The sequence below is a fragment of the Electrophorus electricus genome, chromosome 26, assembly GCF_013358815.1.
Source record: "Electrophorus electricus isolate fEleEle1 chromosome 26, fEleEle1.pri, whole genome shotgun sequence".
Lineage (NCBI taxonomy): Eukaryota > Metazoa > Chordata > Actinopteri > Gymnotiformes > Gymnotidae > Electrophorus > Electrophorus electricus.
Genome location: NC_049560.1, coordinates 8,375,747 through 8,394,713, shown reverse-complemented (window position 1 = coordinate 8,394,713; position 18,967 = coordinate 8,375,747). Strand labels below are relative to the sequence as shown.

The window sequence follows — 18,967 nt, the reverse complement described above, 5'->3', positions numbered from 1 at the left end:
TCACCTCGGGGGTTCTTACCGGGATGGGGGGGCGGCCAACTTTAAATACATTTAATCAGAATATTATTATCTATACGTTATATAATATACAATATACGTTAACCAATATCTCGTTCGAGGCTGTATGCATGCTGATATCTGAACGAGCCTTGCGTCTTTCTTACACAGTAATAAAATGTTAAGACCAACGTGCGTGCGCCTTTTCTTTTTTTTTTTTTTTTTTTGCAAGCTCATGACAAGCGCTCGTCTCCTGGCGTAGTAACGCGCATGCGCAAGGGATTCAACATGGCGATCCGCACGCGAGTGTTTTGCCTCGAACCGTTCCCTGCGCGTCTGCACCCTTTGCACGTGGCGGTCAGCGAGTCCCAGTTCGCGCGGACCTTCTCGAGCAGCGGCGGCGCCACGCGCGCGTTGCTGTTGTCCTGCGGGCCGTCCACGAAAGCGTGCGTTCTGGTCTGCGCTCGCGCGGCGAGTGAGGACGAGGTTCCCGAGCGCGCGGGGAGAGTAAGAGGCGACGCGCTCGCCCTGTACGTCAGCAAAGCCTTCCTCCAGCACCACGGCGTGCAGGAAGACGCGCGAGGCACCGCGCGTCTCCTGCAGCCTCTGCCGCTGAGCAGGGTGGTCATTGGCGCGCGCACGAGACCGAGCTTCAGGTGGGCGTGCTCGAGTCACTTTGCTGATGCGCTGCACGTACTGGCGTCCTGTCGTGGGCAGACGCTGCTGGCGAGGCAGGGCGATGCGTTGCTGCTGCCGTGCCACCCTCTGCTCGGCGAGGATACCACACAGGTGCATCAGTACCTGTCCGACTTAGTCGTGTTGGAGTGTGCACCCGTCACGCAGGGGGTAATCACAGTGGATACTTGCATCGTGGTGTCGGACTGCAGGGATCTTTGGCAAGGCGTCGTCAGCAGACCCACAAACGTGTCGTTCTACGTGTCAGATTTTGCCCACTATGCCAACAGCCTTGGGTCAGGCGGTTCTCTGCTGAGCAGTAAACTACTGGCCAACTCTGGGTTCACGGGTTTTCTTCAGGCTCTGGAATGCAGGCTCGATGTGCGCGTGGTTGACTTTGCCAGGCTTTGCAGGCAGGTCATATTCGGCGCGGGAGCGAGATCCTGTACGGAGGTGGACGTGGACGGCACGGTTTTTGTGAGCAAGAGACTGCTGCTACAGCTGGGGTTGTTCAACGGCGAGTGGGTGTTCTCTGCCCTGGGTGCCTTTGTAGCAAAGGCTAAGAAGTCTTCAAGTACAGACGTGGCTCCAAGTCCCGTTGATGTGGGAAACGGAAGAACCTCGAAGGTTCTGTGTCAGGCCAGAGGGGAAGCTCGGCTTGCCAAAATCATGGCGTTTGAGGTGGACACGCTTTCTGACATGGATGTAGGTGATGATGTAGGTTTCATCTCGCCTGTGCACTGGTTCAACATGTCTAATGGAGAACCAGCACCTGTTGGGAGTAAGGCTGTCAAAATAAAGGCGAGTTGTTTTGATACATATAAGAAGGGCTAGTTGTGCGTATCGGTCCCTGGATATAACTAACAAATTAACCTAGACTGTTGGTGAACTGATTTTTGCAGAGATGGAACAAGACACCAGTACAGACAGGGTTAAAACTGTCTGCAAGTGCATGTTGTTCTGCTGCACCGTCCTATGCTAAGGAACTACACCTTGAAGTTGTCATATCTCCAGACTACATCTCCCATGGACCCTTTGACAACATTCTCTTCAAGCACTTTAGCACACCAAGGTTTGAAGACTTCTGTTTCACTATTTGTGATGGTGAGGTGAATGTTTTCACTGCTGTTCTGTCTATCTTAAAATAGGATTTGTTCATTTGTTTCTTAGACTTGTGCAACAGGGATGCTTACTGGGAATCCCAACACAAGGTCATCCTGAACTTTTGGAGAACAGCTCGGTTGAAATTACAAGGTTTGTATGAGTGTCACGATTTCCTTGGTTTCCGGGTTAGCTGTCTCTGGATGGCAGATGCCATCTGAATTGCTCCTGTTTCATTTGTCTTTTTTAAACTGCAAATGTATCTTCACATATCATGGTAGGTCAAGGCTGTAGACATTCGCTGTGTGTCCGGGGCACTGTAGACATTCGCTGTGTGTGCGGGGCGCTGTAGACATTCGCTGTGTGTCCGGGGCGCTGTAGACATTCGCTGTGTGTCCGGGGCGCTGTAGACATTCGCTGTGTGTGCGGGGCGCTGTAGACATTCGCTGTGTGTGCGGGGCGCTGTAGACATTCGCTGTGTGTGCGGGGCGCTGTAGACATTCGCTGTGTGTGCGGGGCGCTGTAGACATTCGCTGTGTGTGCAGGGCACTGTAGTCCTTCAGCGTGTATTCCTGTTCCTTGCAGGTGGCCTGTCTTGTATTTTAAAGTAAAGCAGGTGAAGGGATTTTCTGAGGAGGAGGAGGATTGTGAAGAAGAATCATATCTTGCAGACACAGACCACACCTCATTGTATATGGTGAGTGTGAGCTGTGGGTGTGCTGTTCACACACTTTATCAGTGGAACATCAGGGCATGGACATGTCTGTCTGCCAGAGGAGCTGACTCACTGCTCTGTACTGATAGTTAGAGTTGGAGACATCAGCAGGATGTATTCGGGGCTGTAAAAGCAGCATCTTAACTGCTCACACTAGCTGTGGTGCATTTCAGAGCTAAACATAACTATCTGAAGGAAGATTATGTTAATTTATCCAGTTACTTATAGTTTACTGAGGAGGGGATCGGATAAATGGCATCATGTGATTTCTGAGCAATTAAACATATCCCCAAAGTAAACAGCACATTCTGCAATGTAGCATTTTTAAATTCATTGTACTTGGGTGCTTCTCAGATACACTATCTCTGTCCAATTATGTATAAAAAATACTTTTGTTGTCAGAGAGGTTCGACCAATAGCATGGCACCGTGCTGCATCTCAGAGGTGGGCACATCTTTCTGGTCGAGCCTGTGCCCTCCTGGCTTCTCTGACCCCATAGAGCAGCTTGTCACCATCATGCAACCCCACCTCACTGACAGGTTAGACCACACCCACCTCACTGATGGGTTAGACCACACCCACCTCACTGATGGGTTAACCTTCTCAGTGGGCCCTATAACACCGAATAAACATTTTCTCTAACCCAACATAATTTATTTGTTTATGCGTTCATAAATGAAAATCAAAAGTTGTTCATTATGTTGGTCATTATGTAAGATTCCTTATTATTCATTATATTATTCTGCTGTGTGTGTGTGTGTGTGTGTGTGTGTGTGTGTGTGTGTGTCTGTGTGTGTGTGTGTGTGTGTGTGTGTGGCTAAAAGAGGTGCTACTCTGAAGCGAGGCTGTTCAGTTCTGCTCGTGGGTCCCGGCGGGAGCGGAAAGGCTATGGTGGTTGGAGCCGTGTGTCGGAGATTACACCTGCATCTGCTCAAGGTCTCGCTTTGCATCTTAATCCTCCAAATGGAGCTCACTAATTACAGTCTGGCACTATTTGAGGCGGTATGGTATGACGCAAGGGATAGAGCTGGGCTGTTTCTGCCTCTCTGGTGTTCTAGATCAGGGCTGGGGTGTGTCTCACTCTGGTGTGTTCTAGATCAGGGCTGGGGTGTGTCTCACTCTGGTGTGTTGTAGATCAGGGCTGGGGTGTGTCTCACTCTGGTGTGTTGTAGATCAGGGCTGGGGTGTGTCTCACTCTGGTGTGTTGTAGATCAGGGCTGGGGTGTGTCTCACTCTGGTGTGTTCTAGATCAGGGCTGGGGTGTGTCTCACTCTGGTGTGTTTGTATAGGTGGACTGTGTGAGCCTCTGTGGAGACACAGCAGCTGCCTGCGAGTCCAAAATGGCAGCAGCTTTCCACCGAGCTGAACAGCATGGCCCATGCGTGCTGTTGCTAAGGAACCTGCAGTTACTTGGCCAGCGACGGGATGGAACTGAGATGGAGTCCAGGGTTGTTTCTGCCCTTCGCCAGCTCATAGCTGATGTCCACTCAAGGTAAACTCTCAAATGCTGTGTATACAGATAAAAACCAACACCAAATCCAAATGAATTTAAATGAATGAACCATTAGTTTAAAACTTTGCACTAAACTGTCATGTAAAAACCATGGAGCCATATTTTTTTTTCCCCTTCTGCTAGGTACACTGCTAACTGACTCTTTTTATTTCCTGCTGCAGTGTAATCGTGGTTGGGTCTGTTCCTGGCCAGCAGGATTTGTCCTCAAATGTGGTACCAGCCTTTGTGCACCAGGTGGCAATAGAGAGTCACTCAGAGGAGCAGAGAAAAGCCATGCTAGCCGGCCTCAGTGAAGACCTCCCTCTTGGAAAAGACGTCAGCCTAGCCAAGATCGCTAAACAGACAGCGGTAAGGAAGCCGGCTGTGGATCACCTGTTTCAGCTGAACATGTCCACGCTTGCGTCTAGCGTTCCCTGCCTGAGACGTTTCGTCTGGGTTTGTTTGTAGGGTTTCCTCTTGGGGGATTTCTGTGCATTACTCACCAGTGCGGGGAAAGCAGCTCATCGACGTCTGCTTATGATTTAGTGAGTCGATCACTTCTTCACCATCTCATTAAAGAGACTATAAGCAATTAAAGTTCGTTCTGATTTCCACCAGTGAAGGAGTCCAACCCCTCCCTTTAACGAGCACCCTCCAGCCTAAACCAACACCCTCTACCTTAAAACCTTCTTCAAAAAGTCCCTCCCATGATGTAGTGCTTAGCATACGCTTCTATGTTCCGTGTTCATACAGCGTAACTGACAGGCAGGGAGTACCGCCTCTTCATAGATGTGATTGGTTATTACAGCCAGTCTATATTGACAGTGTTAACTATTGTTGACTGTGTTGACTATACTGACTATGTTAACTGTGTTCTGTGTTAACTATTGTTGACTGTGTTTCAGTGATTGCTCTGAGTATGTAGATCTGACTTACAACATGTTTCGGGAAATAGCACTACCCATAACAGATTATAACATAGTTCACATCATCATCTTATATGACAACACAAAATCTATAATTATTAGCAAATAGTACATCTGTACAGATCAGATCGTTAGTGGTTTCTGTTGGACTGATTCTGTGAAATGTGCTATTACTTATGTCTTCATTACCTTTTGTTATTACTGAATGTCAAATGTCTCGTTGACATTTTGGTAAACACTGAGTTATTATCTTAGGCATGTAGCCTAGTATATGTGTATCTTCTAATGTCTGTAGTAGCCAAAACAAATCGGAAGGTAAGGTTTCCATGTAGAACCCATCCCTAACCCCTACCCCTAACCTTGATCCTTTGACCTGTTTGCTTTGCTGTGCAGTTATCCCCATGGAGCCTATCCCCAGGATGAAGAAGACCTGTGTGCGTGTGGGGTGACCATCACGGCGTCGGATTTCACTGCAGCGCTGGAGACCCTACAGAAAAGACACTCCAAGGCCATTGGAGCACCAGAGGTAGCACTTTACTGTATTAAACACAGTTTGAGACCTTCACAACCAAAGCCATGGGGTTTAGTTCTTCAGCGTGTGCGTGTATCTCTGGTACTGTGTAGGTTTGGTCATTCAAACTATAGAAATGAACAAGAGTAAGAATTAAAACCCTCAGCTACCCTCAATGTTTGTTTGTTTAGTAACTAGGCTGTGATGGAATAGAATTAGCAATTGCATTGACAATTAGCATTTACATTAGAAATTAGCATTTGCATGGTATGGGTACATTAGCTGTTTCAGCAAAGCCCTGTTTTCTGGTGGATGTAAGCACGGTTGGGTGTACGGACGCCCACTTCGGCCCTGACATCCGTACCCGTCCAGGGCGCGCAAGTGGCACAGGGTTGTGGTCCAGGGCTAACGCATGGCTGCGTGCAAACGGCAGATCCCGTCGGTGAGGTGGCAGGACGTGGGCGGTCTGCAGCAGGTGAAGAAGGACATCCTGGACACCATCCAGCTCCCTCTGGAGCGTCCTGAGCTGCTCTCCGCGGGCCTGCGCCGCTCTGGGCTGCTGCTCTATGGGCCGCCCGGCACAGGCAAAACGTTGCTGGCTAAAGCTGTGGCCACAGAATGCTCCATGACCTTCCTCAGGTGAGCGTCCCACCAGGGAGTCTTCCACAGGTGTTTGCACTTGGCCTGTGCTTCCCACCTTGCATCCCGGCACCACACGTGTTTAATTGATATTTTTTTACCCTTTAATCCATCATGGCTGCGTCAATCAGCTGTATAACAAACATTTTTTGAGAATAAACCATTAACACCACGTTGTGCAGTGCAGGCTTGGACAAAGATTCAAGATTAGGAAATACTGTTTTAGATAGACCTGTGGTTACAATATAAAGGTGAGTATTAGGGGTCTTTTTAAATTTATGTCGTCAATAATTTTGCTAAAAAATGAATATTATACTGTATTGTTATTGTATACTGTTATTGCATAAATGTTATTGCTGTAATTATTTGGACCGTTAGACCGTTGCAGTGTCAACACGGTAACATGTCACATGTTTGCATTTGTTTCCAGTGTGAAAGGTCCCGAGCTCATTAACATGTATGTAGGTCAGAGTGAGGAGAACATCAGAGAGGGTGAGGACGAGCACCTGCTCACTGCGGAACGTATCCGATACCTTTCTCTAGCACCTTCTGCTGTTAATGCCCAAGTTTAAGGAGACTCTGACATTCCTGATGACCCAACCCTCCCATTTTTCCGTCCCGTGTCTCCGGAAGTGTTCCGCAAGGCCAGGGTGGCAGCTCCATGCATAATCTTCTTCGACGAGCTGGACTCTTTGGCTCCCAACCGAGGCCGCAGCGGCGACTCAGGGGGAGTGATGGACAGGTCTGGTGCACGGCAATAAATGACACGCCCTCCACTAATCCGACATTATTTTGTCACAACATCATTTCTGTTTGCTGCATTTTATAGTAGATGTTCCATAAAGTCTCTACAGAAATCCAGCCCCACAGCTAAAGATTTTATTTGGAAGATTGTTTGCATCAGACCAGTTATATAATTTCAATTCGACAAATATAAACCTGATGAGTTTCACCTCAGCACAGTCTGACTGGCTACTGTCTGATACACACAGGGTTGTGTCTGACTAGGTACTGTGTCTCTTGCACACAGGCTTGCGTCTCTTGCACACAGGCTTGCGTCTCTTACACGCAGGCTTGCGTCTCTTACACGCAGGCTTGCGTCTGACTGGGCGCTGTGTTTCCTACACACAGGGTTGTATCCCAACTTTTGGCTGAGCTCGACGGGCTGCATAGTTCCGGTGACGTCTTCGTGATCGGAGCAACCAACCGACCGGACTTACTAGACCAGTCCTTGCTCAGGCCTGGCAGGTAAACCAATGAATGACGTCACCTTCAGCCAGTCACGTTCCAACTTGTTCCAACTTGTTCCCTCTCTGTCTTCCCCTGTTCCAGCGGAATCCCGAGCTTGTTGTGTTTTGTTGGTCTCCCCAGGTTCGACAGGCTGGTCTACGTCGGCATCGGTGAAGACCGCGAATCCCAGCTGCAGATTCTCAGGGCCATAGTGAGAAAGTGAGCCACTGCTTAAATCCTGTTTCAATGTCAGGATCCTTCAGCCTCGACGCGTTTGTCTGTGTGTGACCGTGTGTCTGCTACAGGTTTAAGGTTGAGCCAGGGGTCAGCCTATCGGAGATAGTGGACCGGTGTCCTCTGCACCTCACAGGAGCAGATCTCTACGCACTCTGCTCCGATGCCATGACGTCTGCTGTCAAGAGGAAGATCTTGCTCATCAGTGAAGGTTGCTGAAGTGGCTAAATTTGATTATTTATAATTAGAATTCATTATTGATGAATGTTATTCATTATTGATATTCAGCACGCTGGGTCCATTTTAATAGTAATGAATTACAAATGCTCGGGTATGACAGTGCAGCCTTTATAAAACAGAATGAATGGCCATTCTTAGCCTGTGGCGTCTGCAGCCCTGCGTGGAGGTGGGGCAGCGAAGTAGCCCTGCGTGGAGGTGAGGCAGCGAAGTAGCCCTGCGTGGAGGTGAGGCAGCAAAGTAGCCCTGCGTGGAGGTGAGGCAGCAAAGTAGCCCTGCGTGGAGGTGAGGCAGCGAAGTAGCCCTGCGTGGAGGTGAGGCAGCGAAGTAGCCCTGCATGGAGGTGAGGCAGCGAAGTAGCCCTGCATGGAGGTGAGGCAGCGAAGTAGCCCTGCGTGGAGGTGAGGCAGCGAAGTAGCCCTGCGTGGAGGTGAGGCAGCGAAGTAGCCCTGCGTGGAGGTGAGGCAGCGAAGTAGCCCTGCGTGGAGGTGAGGCAGCGAAGTAGCCCTGCGTGGAGGTGAGGCAGCGAAGTAGCCCTGCGTGGAGGTGAGGCAGCGAAGTAGCCCTACATGGAGGTGAGGCAGCGAAGTAGCCCTGCATGGATCTCTCCAGCCAGACTCTCCTCATCAGGCAAAACACCAAGACAAAAGCAAACTCCAGTCATGCTTGACATTTCAATGGGAGAAACTTCAGTGAAAACTCCTCTCTAAAGAGTTTTAGAAATTTCTTTCAAAGTGCTTTTTCTACCTTATAAGAATTCTAAGAAGGTTTTGTTACAAGAGGCAGTTTCAGTGACTGCTAGACACAGGTAACGCTTAGGAGGGATACAGCAGTAACAAAGTTAAAGCAATCTGGGTCAAAGTCACCTGGGCAGGCACCAAAGGTCCTTATCCATTCTGCATTTTTTCAAGTTTTTGATTCATTGTCTCTCTACCTTTCTCCATTTCTCTCTCTCTCTCTTTCTTTCTTTTTCTCTCTCTCCCTTACCCCTCCCCGCCTGCACCTTCTCTCCACCCAAGGTCTGGACTCTGAGGACAGTGAGCTCACCCTGTGTGCTGAGGACTTCAGTTATGCTCTGGACATCCTGCAGCCATCTGTGTCTGAGCAGGAGCTGCAAAAGTACAAACTCATCCAGCAGAAATTCACCGCAAAGTAACGTCTGTAAGAGTCCGCCACACTTACACACTGGAGTTAGTCCCACCAGCACTGTAAGAGTCTACCACGCTTACATACTGGAGTTAGTCCCACCAGCACTGTAAGAGTCCACCACGCTTACATACTGGAGTTAGTCCCACCAGCACTGCAAGAGTCCACCACGCTTACATACTGGAGTTAGTCCCACCAGCACTGTAAGAGTCTACCACGCTTACATACTGGAGTTAGTCCCACCAGCACTGCAAGAGTCTACCACGCTTACATACTGGAGTTAGTCCCACCAGCACTGTAAGAGTCCACCACGCTTACATACTGGAGTTAGTCCCACCAGCACTGTAAGAGTCTACCACGCTTACATACTGGAGTTAGTTCCACCAGCACTGCAAGAGTCCACCACGCTTACATACTGGAGTTAGTCCCACCAGCACTGTAAGAGTCCACCACGCTTACATACTGGAGTTAGTCCCACCAGCACTGTAAGAGTCTACCACGCTTAAATACTGGAGTTAGTCCCACCAGCACTGTAAGAGTCCACCATTTCAGCTTACCTAAAGTTTAGTTTGTACACAGTTCTGTTGAGGTTAACTGTTACAATTTATTCTTGTGTTGAACCTAGGAATGTTGAATTGTTATCCTCTAGCTAGCTTGGGAATTCAGCATTTTGTCCAAATTGATTTTGCATTTATTCTGCTAATATAATTGTCTTTCTCATTCTTACTAAAGGATTCTTTACACTTCAAGCAAGAGTCCTCAGTCTTTGAGTGGCATTGTTCTTGGTCAGCACTGTCCACACCTGACCTTTCGGACATGCGACCTTAGAAGCTCTCCAGATCGCCTGATGCATTTTTAATCAGGTTGACTCCATCACTGATGGTGTGGAACCCATCCACTCTACAGCCTGCTCCATCACAGGCTGACGCTGAAGAAGACATTCAGCACTGCAAAGCATCATTTTTGTGCCGTATTGTTGCGCTGCCGACTTTTGTACAGTAGTGTTTCCCTCCAAACCCAGCGACCCGCTGACAGGGAACAGGTGCCATGTCCGCACACTGAGCTCTTAATTAGTCTTAATTTTTATACCACTAATGAAATAATAAGAATTACTGACTGACACATTTGACTAGACCTTTGGTCATATTTTATATTAATTGGTAACGTCGGTAATGTATTACAAGTTATAGAACAGTTCATTTTGATTTGCTATGCAAATGTATAATATGTGTCTTCGCACATCCCGTGACCAGAGCTGGGATTCACTTTCTAATTTTTAAGTAGAAAAGCAAATGGAAAAGTCATGTAAACAGTACGGGCAGGAAAACAACACAGAGAGGAGTGTTGGGTTTAGTGTTGGATTTAATTTTCAGAACTGGTGAAACCTTGTCTTGATCTGTTATGTTGTTATTACAAAAGGACAAACTCTTAGTATCAAGTGATACCTTGTTTATTTGTTACCTTGTTTATTTGATGAAAAATTATGTAAAATCTATAAAGAAATGAAAAAATAAATATATTTGATTCATTCAAAGAATTTGTCATGCATATATGGTAACTAAGAAGAAAAAGAAAATACAATATATACAAAAAGAATCTCAAAAAACATCAGGTTTATATGAACTTTCAAACTTTTTTTTTTCCATCTTATAGTGTTTACTGGCATCCAGTGCCATGAATTCAGCTGGGGCAGAGTTTTATAACACGACTCGGTGAAGTACTGACATACGTGTCTGTAACAGGACTTAGTGAAGTACTGATACACGTGTCTGTAACAGGACTCTGAGAAGTACTGATACACATGTCTGTAACAGGACTCAGTGAAGTACTGATACACGTCTGTAACAGGACTCTGAGAAGTACTGATACACATGTCTAACAGGACTCTGAGAAGTACTGATACATGTGTCTGTAACAGGACTCTGAGAAGTACTGATACACGTGTCTGTAACAGGACTCAGTGAAGTACTGATACACGTGTCTGTAACAGGACTCTGAGAAGTACTGATACACATGTCTAACAGGACTCAGTGAAGTACTGATACACATGTCTGTAACAGGACTCTGAGAAGTACTGATACACATGTCTGTAACAGGACTCAGAAGTACTGATACATGTGTCTGTAACAGGACTCTGAGAAGTACTGATACACGTGTCTGTAACAGGACTCAGTGAAGTACTGATACACGTGTCTGTAACAGGACTGAGAAGTACTGATACATGTGTCTAACAGGACTCTTAGAAGTACTGATACACGTGTCTAACAGGACTCAGTGAAGTACTGATACACGTGTCTGTAACAGGACTTAGTGAAGTACTGATACACGTGTCTGTAACAGGACTCTGAGAAGTACTGATACATGTGTCTAACAGGACTCTTAGAAGTACTGATACACATGTCTGTAACAGGACTCTTAGAAGTACTGATACACGTGTCTGTAACAGGACTCAGTGAAGTACTGATACACGTGTCTGTAACAGGACTCAGTGAAGTACTGATACACGTGTCTGTAACAGGACTCAGTGAAGTACTGATACACGTCTCTGTAACAGGACTCCGAGAAGTACTGATACACATGTCTGTAACAGGACTCAGTGAAGTACTGACACACGTGTCTGTAACAGTGCAGTATTCCTGGATTTAAGAAGCTACTTGCTTCCCTCTCACAATAAAGTTCCAGCAGCTTCTGGTACAGTAATTTGTATTTGTCTGTAACATTCTCAGATGTGTAGTTTTGAAACAGTCGTGACCGATGTAGGTAAGTGGAATCTCGGATCGTTTGGATTGGCTCAGTTCGATGTCCACTGCGCCCATTCTCTTTTCCATCAATAGGAAAGGTCAGTAGTCTGCAACATTCACTCATTATTCACTCCCACACATACACACCTCAATTTTTATTCATCAAAAGCGAAAACACCTCTGGTCCACCAAGTATTTGGCACTGAAAAATAAAACCCGCTCAGTGTGGTGGCCTAAATCAGAACGTGTATGGGAAGAAAGGGTCCGAACGTTAGTCTGGTGTTCTGAATGTCAGGTGTCCTGAACGTTAGTCTGGTGTTCTGAATGTCAGGTGTCCTGAACGTTAGTCTGGTGTTCTGAATGTCAGGTGTCCTGAACGTTAGTCTGGTGTTCTGAATGTCAGGTGTTCTGAATGTTAGTCAAGTGTTCTGAATGTAAGGTGTTCTGAACGGTAGTTAGGTGTTCTGAATGTCAGGCATTCTGAACGTTAGAGGGTCTGAACCTTTGTGTTGCACTGGCTTTCACAACAAACTGTGACCCCGCCTTTTTTTTTCCATTTTGCTTTGGCTCTTAGCTTGTGGAGTTGGTACAGAGTAATGACTCAGCTCTTCTGGGGCCAGGGTCTCCTCCATTAGTACTGCAGGCAGGGTTACTCTAGGTCGAGCACTCACTTGAAATGTGGCATGTGATTACATGTTCTGCAAGAGAAATGAATGATGAGAGTTTTTTTTACATGGTGTGAAGCACATCTTAAAAATATATCCTACTATAACATTCTTCGTATTGATGAATTCACCCTGATTCTGTGTCTGTTAGCCACATGCTGGACACAATCACAAATTGTGAAGTGCACACAAGAAACAGTCACTCAGCGTGACATGTCCATGGAAACTGAAAACATCTTTGAACCACGACGGCTCACCATGTAAACTGGTTGACAGTCAGTTGGCACCTGGTGGTCAATTGATGGTCATTTGACACCTCGTGTTCGGGGTCTCAGCCGAATTTTGTGTAGCTGTGAGTGGCTGGTTGGTTTGTTTGTTTTATCCGCATGCACATTTAGACTTACAGATTTGTCAGTTATGAAACAAAATCACACCTATTCTTAATATTCTGAATATTTTTATTCAAGAGTCATATTTTTCCTGGTAATTTGGGCCACAGTTCTATACCAACTTCCCCCATCTTTTGGTGGGTATCACGCCGTTAGACCCTTTACCATACCCAGCGGGTCAGAAGCAGATTCTCTGAGATTATGGTGCGGCCCTTGCGTTCAGACACAGCCGTATCTACACGCTTACGTAGCCTTTGATGCTTTGGTGTGCTTCATCCTCTTCCTCCTCAGGAGTGAGACCTGGGATCGCTTCAAACCCACGATCAGGACCAGCAGCCTGGGCCGGGACTTGGTGAACCAGTTTCTCAGTAGCGTCCCTTGGAGAAGCCTTCAACAGAGAACCTTGGGTGAGTTTGCCACTGTACCAGGATCAGTCACTGTCACTACGACCCCGATATTAGAGCTTACGGAGGAAACCGGGTCTGCTTGGTCACTCTGATGTTTAATGTAGTCTTGGAAAAAAACAAATTCGACTCTACAGTTTCTTGACAGTTGTTAATTCTGCATGGAGAGCATTAGCGTGCTCACTGCCAATGACATATTCATCATTACTCAGACTTCTCTTTCCACCCTTCACTATATTAAATCAAATCAAATCAGATTTGATTTATACAGCACTTTTTACAGCAGATGTCACAAAGCAGCTTTACAAATGTCCAAGTCCAAGCCCCCAGTGATGAAGCCAAGGGAGGAAGAAACCTTGAGAGGAACCAAGACTCAAGGGGGCTCGTCTTCGTCTGGCTGACAACGGTCAACACAATAGTAACAATTAGTATACGCCACATTACACACTATGCGCACATTTCTACATTGTGCAATATGTTGTAAGAATCACTTTTCCTGCATAAGTGAATTACTCGGGTTCGACCAATGAATGCCACTGTGTAAACCATGCTGTACAGCAGTCACTCGGATCTGTACTGTGATTTGTCTGTTAGTTAGGCATACCTTATGCAAAAATATTTCAGCCATTGTTCCCATTCACAGAATCCCATTGGTAGAATCTTTAACTACATTTTAAGCAATAATTATAACATGAAAACTTTAACACCTGTCTAATGGCATCTGAAATTAGACCCTACCACATGATAATTATACCAATAATCAATACCCTACCACATGATAATTATACCAATAAGCAATACCCTACCACATGATAATTATATACATCATTTATAACATACAGTTGTTTGTTAATTTTGTTTAAGCACCCATAGCCTTAGCTCCTAAACCTTTTGAGAATATGTCAATATATATGTGAACATATATGTGAAAGCGTCTTTTCTTGTCATTTCTCTGTCCTGCATCTTGCTAACCGTTAATGTGTAATAGCATAATGGAGGTCCAGCAATGTAGAAATGTGTAGATGCTTAGATGTGTAGCTGTTAAGATGTGTAGATGTTTAAATGTATAGATGTTTAAATGTGTAGATGCTTAGATGTCTAGCTGTTTAGATGTGTAGATGTTTAAATGTTTAAATGTTTAGATGTGTAGATGTGTAGATGTTTAAATGTTTAGATGTTTAAATGTGTAGATGCTTAGATGTGTAGCTGTTTAGATGTGTAGATGTTTAAATGTTTAAATGTTTAGATGTTTAGATGTTTAAATGTGTAGATGTTTAGATATGTAGATGTTTCGATGTTTAAATGTGTAGATGCTTAGATGTGTAAATGTTTAAATGTGTAGATGTTTAGATATGTAGATGTTTAGATGTTTAAGTGTGTAGATGTTTAAATGTATAGATGTTTAGATGTGTAGATGTTTAGAGTTGTAGATGTAATAAATCATTTCAAACTTAAAACCTTTCTGTAAATTACATTAAGGGTCTCAACAGTTATTTATTATGGTTAACAGCAACTCAAAAAGCATCATTCCAACAAATAGCATTCAGTCCTAATTTGCATCCACATTTCATACATACTTCCATCATGATATAAGAAAGAAATACCGTGCTTACCAGTTGATGCCACACATTTGTCAGGTTATGCCCTGTGTGTCCCTGCACAGACACATTTATGATCAGAATGGCGTTTTTTACTTTCTCACTAGAAACTTCAACCAGCAATGGGAAAACAAATCTGTGGGATAACAGTGGACCGTGAACTCTGGGGGAGGGGCTGGGGGTTTGGGCTTTTAAAAGGAGGGTCCACTCAGCAATTCCCCCTGCAAGCAACAACAGTCTCTCCATCCCAGTCTCTCCACCAATCAGAATATCCCAGCCTCTCCACCAATCAGAGCACCTGGTTTCTGTGATATCAGGCACTTCACAAATATAAAAGGTTCACTGTTTTTGCTGAGAGAAGTCAGCCAAGCTGCTATCCACTATGCTACACAAGAAAAACAAACTCTTCTGAAATAAAAGTTATAACATGTACTAGTGTCTTCAGGTTCTGCTGTTGCTTTAGGGTCAGATCCATAACAATAATATATAATACAGTCATGTAATTAAGACTGAACATATGATAATAACATATAAAAACTATTTAACTATCTATAATTTTGTCATGTGTAGTTCATATTTCAGAATCAGATTTCCAAGTCCTCATTATGCAAAATAATAGATTAAACCTTTTTTTCCCAGAGTGCCTAGGCTACTGCTGGAGTTTAGCAGCTGATGGGTGTATGTTGCAGTGTCTTCTCCTGCCTGAAGGGGGAGCTGTAACACTGCTAAATGCAGGTGTTCAAATCTGACACGCTGGGTAGTGTGTGGGGGGGGGGAACGACAACAAGTCTCTGATCTGCAGCACTCGTAGGGGCTTATTACAGGATACTGCAGAGAGAGAGAGAGAGGAAAGAAGGACAGAGATGATGGAGGGAAAGAGAAAGAGGAGTGAGAGATGGAGAGAGGGAAAAAAGCATGAGAGAGGCAGAAACAAAGAGAAAGAGATAGAGTAAGTAGAAAAGGGGGATGGAGAGAGAGGGAGAGACAAACAGAGAAAGGGGGGAGGGAGAGACAAAGGTACAGAGAGAAGGAGGGGGAGAGAGAGACAGAGATTGAGGGAGGGAGAGAGGGAGGGAGAGAGAGAGGGGGGGAGATAGAGGGAGGGAGAGAGAGGGAGAGGGAGAAAGAGAGAGGGAGAGAGAGAGGGAGATAGAGGGAGGGAGAGAGAGAGGCAGGCAGAGAGAGGGAAGGAGAGAGAGAGGGAGAGAGAGAGGGAGAGAGAGAGGGAGATAGAGGGAGGGAGAGAGAGAGGCAGGCAGAGAGAGGGAGGGAGATCAAGGGAGAGAGAGAGGCAGGCATGAGCCCTGGTACTGCATTGCAGTTTAACAAAGGAAGAGAGTGCTGGAACTCCACCCGTGACCAGCAGCTGTACGTGTACAGGGATTCACTATGATATTCCCACACTTTTACATCTAATATTGTGTGGAATTTCCTGTACTAAGTCCCTGTTTCTAAGACAAGGGCTCGACCTTCATCTGTGTCCTTCGACTATGGTCTGAGGTACCAGCATGAGCAATATTTCCATGGAGACCACAAAACCCTTTTTTTAGTCACTATGGATAAAACAATATGCTAAATGCTGGAAATGCAACATGCCTAGAAGGAAATGTATATGTCAAGAAAACTAGTGTGTATAACTAGTGTATATATTTCAGATTACTGAGGAAAGGGGACATTTCTGAAGTAACGTATTACGGTTTAGTAGTAATATATTACTTGTTTGGACATAAAACAAATATGTACATAACTTACTTAAGCGTGCATAATGAGGGTGAGGGTACCTATCAGATGCAGTAGTGAAAATTACAGTCTCAGAGCACTTCCTGTAGTTATACTTTAGGTGGTTGAATCTCATAAAATATGCTTTTTGGTTTTCTATGCAAAACAGTATTACTGTACTACACATTACGGTACTACACATACTGTACAGTAATTACAGTATACAAACACAGTACAGTAATATTGTACACATTATCATAGCACGACCCATGATGGCACAGTCCTTCTTGATTCAGTTTTTGCATTCATGTCACTGTATTTCATTTTTTAAAAATTTCACCTACACTATGTTTTTAAATGTAAACACCTTTAATAATAATTATAATAATCATAATGATAAAAGTAATGGTGTATTTGTTTATGAGGTTCTCTTCAGAGACACTTTACAAACAGATTCATAAAATTAAAAATTTGAATCAAAATAAAATTAAACCAGCAATTTAAATTAAATCATCAACAATCCACTGAACATTTTAGAACCTTTCAGAAAAAAAAACACAGTGGAATACAGCTTTATAATATTAAAAATGTATTGAAACAAAATTCTTTAGTGAGACGAGAGCTTCACAAGTACTGAGACTGTTGGGTAATGGAGCCACATGTAATCACACTGCACACGTACAAATATGAACTAAGTGGAATTTAAATACTTTAAAAGGCCTGTTATCAAACAGCATAAGGGCTGGATCAACACAACCAGTTTAATTTTACATAAGCAAAAAAAGTGTTTTTGTTCACTTTGAGTGTCTAACACTAAATTAACCTTTAAGAATGACTAAATGTGCTTTTACCCCGTAGAGAATTAAAGGGCCTGTGGGAACGTTTGAACTGGGAAGTAAGCAGCACTGGTGATTAAAATGAGCTCCCATCTTAATCAAATATCTGTCCCAAAATCCTCTGAGGATGAGACAGGCTCTGTAGCGCTAATCAGATTACTGCACCAGAGAAGAAAGACCTCTTTAATTACCAGCTCTGTGCTGTCCTGGTGCTACGCTAGAACCCACTGTCAGAGGATAGGTGAAGCGTGACCCGTCTGTCTAACGAGGGTTTCATTGCAGACCTGTTCTAACTGCTGCTGACAAACATGCACACAAGAACACCGAACATGAACTGGATGGTATGGAGATGTGGGTCTGTTCATTATCCACAGGTCAGAGATGCAGCAACACAAATATGTCAAAATTCAACAGAAGCACAAAAGGAACCAGGAAATAAAACAGATATGACACCTGTCCAGGCTCCATTTGACGGTGAATAACTGGTTTTAGCCTTCAGACCCATATGTACACTATATTGCCAAAAGTCTCGTCTGCCGTCTGCCTTCACATGCATATGAACTTGACCGACATCCCAATCTTACTCCATAGGGTTTAATATGATGTCGGCCCACCCTTTGCAGCTATAACAGCTTCAACTCTTCTGGGAAGGTTTTCCAAAAGGTTTAGGAGATAATTTTTGACCATTCTTCCAGAAGCGCATTTGTGAGGTCAGATACTGTTGTTGGACGAGAAGGCCTGGCTCACAGTCTCCGCTCTAATTCATCCCAAAGGTGTTCTAGTGGGTTGAGGTCAGGACTCTGTGCAGGCCAGTCAAGTTCTTCCACACCAAACTTGTTCATCCATGTCTTTATGGACCTTGCTTTTTGCACTAGTGCGCAGTCATACTGGAACAGGAAGGGGCCATCCCCAAACGGTTCCCACAAAGTTGGGAGCATGAAATTTTCCAAAATCTCTTGGTATTGTAATCTCTTGGTTCTGTACTGAAGCATTAACAGTTCCTTTCACTGGAACTAAGGGGCCGAGCCCAACTCCTGAAAAACTACCCCACACAATAATCCCCCCTCCATCAAACTTTACACTTGGCACAATGAAGTCAGACAAGTACCGTTCTCCTGACAACCGCCAAACCCAGACTCGTCCATCGGATTGCCACTCAGAAAAGTGTGATTCGTCACTCCAGAGAAAATGTCTCCACTGCTCTAGAGTCCAGTGTTGGCGTGCTTTACACCAGCTTTGCATTGCGTTTGGTGATGTAAGGCTTGGATATAGCTGTTCAGCCATGGAAACCCATTCCATGAAGCTCTCTACACAGTGTTCTTGAGCTAATCTGAAGGCCACATGAAGTTTGGAGGTCTGTAGCAATTGACTGCAGAAAGTTGGCGACCTCTGCACACTATGTGCCTCAGCATCCACTGACCTTGCTCTGTCAGTTTATGTGGCCTACCACTTCGTGTCTGAGTTGCTGTCGTTCCCAGTCGCTTCCACTTTGCTATAATACCACTGACAGTTGACTGTCGAATAATTAGTAGCGAGGAAACTTCACGACTGGACTTGTTGCACAGGTAGCATCCTATCATGGTACCACACTGGAATTCACTGAGCTCCTGAGAGCGACCCATTCTTTCACAAATGATTGTAGAAGCAGTCTGCATGCCTAGGTGCTTGGTTTTATACACCTGTGGCCATGGAAGTGATTGGAACACCTGAAT

General features: G+C 45.0%; 1 protein-coding gene and 1 long non-coding RNA gene across 2 annotated transcripts; one reads left to right on the top strand and one right to left on the bottom strand.

The window, feature by feature from the left end:
- The first annotated feature begins 267 nt into the window (after positions 1-267).
- Positions 268-9,726, top strand: pex6 (peroxisomal biogenesis factor 6). The gene is made up of 18 exons (XM_035523275.1): positions 268-1,473; positions 1,575-1,744; positions 1,843-1,926; positions 2,359-2,470; positions 2,891-3,027; positions 3,313-3,424; positions 3,778-3,980; positions 4,163-4,349; positions 4,449-4,525; positions 5,300-5,432; positions 5,851-6,056; positions 6,487-6,548; positions 6,690-6,798; positions 7,188-7,304; positions 7,428-7,505; positions 7,592-7,731; positions 8,777-8,918; positions 9,636-9,726. The coding sequence occupies exons 1-17, from the start codon at positions 268-270 to the stop codon at positions 8,911-8,913; spliced, it is 3,270 nt and encodes a 1,089-aa protein (XP_035379168.1). The 3' UTR covers positions 8,914-8,918; positions 9,636-9,726.
- Positions 9,727-10,452: 726 nt separating this feature from the next.
- Positions 10,453-14,879, bottom strand: LOC113568907. The gene is made up of 3 exons (XR_003409655.2): positions 14,716-14,879; positions 12,946-13,086; positions 10,453-12,342 (listed from the first exon to the last, which is right to left on the bottom strand). It is a non-coding gene; the product is annotated as an uncharacterized LOC113568907 (long non-coding RNA).
- Between the last annotated feature and the right edge of the window lie 4,088 nt (positions 14,880-18,967).